Source organism: Agrilus planipennis, unplaced genomic scaffold, assembly GCF_000699045.2.
Source record: "Agrilus planipennis isolate EAB-ADULT unplaced genomic scaffold, Apla_2.0 scaffold87, whole genome shotgun sequence".
NCBI classification, from domain to species: domain Eukaryota; kingdom Metazoa; phylum Arthropoda; class Insecta; order Coleoptera; family Buprestidae; genus Agrilus; species Agrilus planipennis.
In genome coordinates, this window is record NW_020439134.1 from 376,717 (window position 1) to 381,241 (window position 4,525).

Genomic DNA, 4,525 nt, shown 5'->3' on the forward strand with positions numbered 1-4,525 from the left:
TATACATATATATACATAAATTTTTATAATGCATGTTGAGTAACATTGCTCCATATTTATTAATTTTTGCAAGACAAACATTCTTTAAGTAAAAATACTTGAAAAGTCCAGTAATAAAAAGAATTTTTTTAACAAAACCAATTACTAAAACTAAATAATCTACAAAAGCTGTTTTGTAGCATATTGTCACTTGACAAATTTTTAGTAATATATTCTACATATAATAAATTACGCTTTGGTAGTTTATGAATTTTACGCGAGTGTGTGATTATTTGTACATACGTAAGTTTCCGCTTGCAATCTTTTTGTTGCACATTTTATATGTGTATTGTGTGTTTTTGTACGTCATAGTCAATGTTTTGTATGTAAGAAGGAAAAAAAGGAAGACTAACTCTGTCGATTAATTTGTTGTTTGCAATGCGGCCTGGACATACTCAGGTATCCTGCGCTACAAAGTGGACTTTCAATCTCTACAAGCGGACGAGCCGCTGGACGATGTGGACCTTGACGATTATTAAGTTTTTAATTCTCTTTAAAAAGGTCTACAGCGCCAGTGCTCCACCTGCGCCTCAGGTATTCTTGTAAGCTAGGCTTTACTGTTGCGTATCTAAAGTTGTCTATATGCCACCACGTATTTTCTCCTTTTTTGGTTTAGATTATTCTCGGTTTTGGTTATATGCTTTTTTTATTATTTGTGTTCTTTATCCTATGTATGAGTATTTATGTAGGATTTTTCTTCGTTAATTTTATCGTTTTTAATTTAGTAGAGGTGCTTACTGCTTAAGATTCTGTTACGTTATCAGATACCTCGCTCTTTTTAGTCGGTCAATTTGCTTTTTTAATCTAATAAGATTCGGAAAGAGTTATTTTGCTTTTCTTATAAGTTCTAATTTTCTTGTGAGTTCCAAAATAATTATTTTTTGCATTGTAAGGTAAATTTTTAGCAGAAATGTAATTTTGTTTTACAATTATCGTGTGTATAATCAAATTTAAGTGTGTGATTTTTTATTTAACCGTTGGTATTTTTTATTTTGTTTTACATACAGGGTGACTCAAAAAGTACACATTGTGGTCAAACTGTAAATTTAATCGAAAAAATTTTAAAACAAAAACTTGTTCGCTTGTATATTACTACACGGAGTATTCAAAATAGAAAAAATAATTCGATTAAATAGTAGCATTGTTAAATATGGATCCAATCAAAAAAAGTTAAAGAAAAAGTTGTTCAGAATGCCAAAATATGGGGCTAAACAAAAATTCGCAATATTCAATTTTTTTTTCTAGTCAAATGGCCCAAAAGATTTGCAGTAAGTTTATACTGCCCAAACTATAAGCTTAATCGAAAAATATACAGAATTTACTCCGTCTACGAAATCACATGTAACATCTTAAGTTAATTTACTATACAGTGTTCAAAAATTGAAAAAAGGTTTCCTTTAATTGGTAGCACAGTTAAATATGAGTCCAATTGAAAAAGAGTAGGTATAAAAAAATTTGTTTTGATTGTCAAAATATGGGACTGTACAAAAATCGCGGCGATATTGCATAGCCCCGTATATATTTTGGCTTCCGAACAATTATTTTTGATTGGACTCATATTTAAAAGTACTGCCATTTAAAGGAAACCATTTTCCTATTTTTTAACATTCTGTATACTAAATTAAATTAAGATGTTAGATGCATTGTCATATTAAAATATTGAAAAATTTTTCGATTCAGTTTAGTTTAGCCACAATGAGCATATTGCCTGCTTTTTTGGGCCACCTTGTACATGGATGACAAAAAAACTTTTATTTGTTTTGCATTAATTGCTTCCACTGTTTAAATTATTAGCAAGTACAAAATTATTATTCATTACGCGATTCTTAATAAATTCCTGAATATATTGGGTACTTAGATATTAAATCCAAAGTTTATCTTTAGATACATATTTATTTATAAACGTTAACGAGACATGATGTTATGAACATTTTACAAAAGAATGATTATTTTTAATTCCCTAATCGTTTATTATACGTAAATAAATGTGGGTAGAATTAAAGATTGCATGAAAGTAGGAAACTGGAATTGTCAAAGTATGTATTGTTACAAAGACGTTATTTTACAGGTTTGTTACGGTACAAGGTGGACTTTCAGAGTATGCAGCTGGAGGAGTATGAAAACGGAGAAGAATTTGATTTGGATAGTTATTGAACATTATATCAAAAGTGATTACTTAATATAACAAGCACAAGAAGACGACTTAACGCGATTGGAGTAGGCGGTGTCCGATTACTAAATTGGACTCCGCCCTTCTATGACCACTTGCTCATGTGGACTCGTAACCGCAACACTTGGAGAGCCCATCCTTAAAAAAATACCGTGAAGAACATTTAGATTAATTTAAAAATATTATAATTCTGCAATAGTGGTGGTTTAATTAAAATAATATCGACTTTTTTATTGATCTGTAAATCTGGCACGGATATGTGAATGAAAATATGTGCTTGTGTACAGCATTTTACGTTCACTAATAAGTAAATGATATTTATTTATGGGTAGTTTCATTTGTTTGTAATTGTACGTTTATAATGTGTGAACATCGCGTAACGGAAATCCCGCATTATGTTAATAGCAATTGCTTATGCTAGGCCACTATGTATCGTGAATAAACTTGACGTAGAACAAGTGCTCATAAAATCCACAACTTATGAATGCAGGATTAAAAACAAGGCGCATAATATTTGTAGGACAGTATGAGTATTTTGTTCTATGGGTAAATAATTAACAATTCTGCTAGAAACACATCAATTTTGTAGGATACAAATTTTCGATTATTGGATTTAATTATCTTTTCATTAAACTGCAAAAAAAATGGGTTATACTTTTTCAATACATAGCCATTTGTATATGTTTGACAGCCGAAAGCTTGAAAACGCTGCTTTACCAAAAATTTTCGTAAGAGGAAAACGTTGTAGGACACGTAAAAATGAAGCCCTTTGCCAAATTTCAACCGGCTGGTATTAATTTTTTTTTCTCGTGGTCTATACCCTTGTATGACGTTATGGACAAAATATATTTTCTGTAATGAGACAAATGTCTTAGTAAATTGTACCCTGCACTGAACTGGGAATTATCATTATATAGTGGCGTAGAGTGAGTTTCTGCCTCCCGGAGAAAAACCTGAATTTGGCTTATCGTCCCGTATTTACGAAAAGGTACCCTGGCGAAGCATTCTGTTTTGAAGAGGAGGGGAGCAACCGAATTAATCAACTAATATTTTACACACGCGCAAAAATATGCATTTATAAACAAAAAATAATTATCAAAACATTAATGTTAAATCAACTTATTTTCATCTCACTACAGATTATCTCAAGTTAGCGAGGGAAAAATTTTTGTTGCTGCTGTCACTCGCCGGAAATCGAATCCGAAAAACTTTCTTAAAGTATTGTTATTAATAATAGCAGTATTTAATACAATAGTTTAATTTGTATTAGCTTACTCGAATTCGCCTGTGTTTAAGTTTTGCCCATAAATTCACCGTATTATGTAGGTTAAGAGGATCGCAAAGGTCTTTTTTGCTTTTTAACATCATTGGAGCATTAAGTCTCCTCCTTAATGATCAATTTGGTTAAATTTTTAAGTATTTTAAGTAAACTATTTTTTTTTGCGTTCGAAGTCGCCGAAAAGTTCGCTGTAAGTATTAGTTGGTAAAAACGAATAGCTTCCGCAATAGCTATTTTATATTTAGCAGCTACCTTTATGGGGTTTTACATAGAAGAACTGCATAAGAAGCACTTATGCCTCAGGCATGTGATCAGGTGGATACAGCAGAATCAATTTTTCAGTATGTTTTCACTTGCAATATTCTGTTTATCTAAAGAATTTGTGAGAATATATGATATTGAATTCAAACGTTTTACAACCATTTTGAGTTTGTCTTGTATAAAGTTTGTAATTTTGTCTTAAACGCTTAACAATTCTTTTCTAGCCCGCTGCATTGGATTCACAGTTATCAATTTTTGCCGGAAGTGTTCGTTTTCAACAATGTCTTACAAGGCGCTTGCTTCTTATTAGAACAAAAATCTTAGTATTTTTACTTACCAGAACAGATTTACGAATTATCCCCTCAAGTCACTATTGATGTATTAGTGTATGCGATAAAATGCTCCGACTTACTACGGAGTATTTGACTCGAAATATTGACCAGAAGTCTGATTTGTTGGTGATACTGTAATCTCTGCTACCTGCGAAAGTTCGGAAAGTTAAGTGCATACCGAACAAAAGACCAATATTACTTTTAAGGTCCGCAGTTTTACCTACAATCGCGTCTATTTTTACCATATTTCCTAATTAATTACACAAATTGAAAAAACCAACTGAAGGAGATATTTGGGAGAGAGCTTCCCCCCATTTGGCTAGGGTTCTGTTTCGAAATTAGGGTCATTTATTTAAATTGGTTGAGATTGCAGAAAAAAGGTATACACATTAATATTAGTGTATATATTATATATATATATCAAAAAATTACGATTCACAAATA

General features: G+C 31.4%; 1 protein-coding gene across 1 annotated transcript in view; it reads left to right on the forward strand.

The window, feature by feature from the left end:
* The window catches only part of LOC112905406 (eukaryotic peptide chain release factor subunit 1-like), a 5,178-nt gene extending 2,687 nt beyond the window's left edge, over window positions 1-2,491 (forward strand). The window contains exon 3 of the mRNA XM_025977772.1: window positions 2,108-2,491. Within this exon, the coding sequence (XP_025833557.1) occupies window positions 2,108-2,193 (86 nt within the window). The 3' untranslated portion in view covers window positions 2,194-2,491. The remainder of the gene's footprint in view (window positions 1-2,107) is intronic.
* The last annotated feature ends 2,034 nt before the right edge of the window (window positions 2,492-4,525 follow it).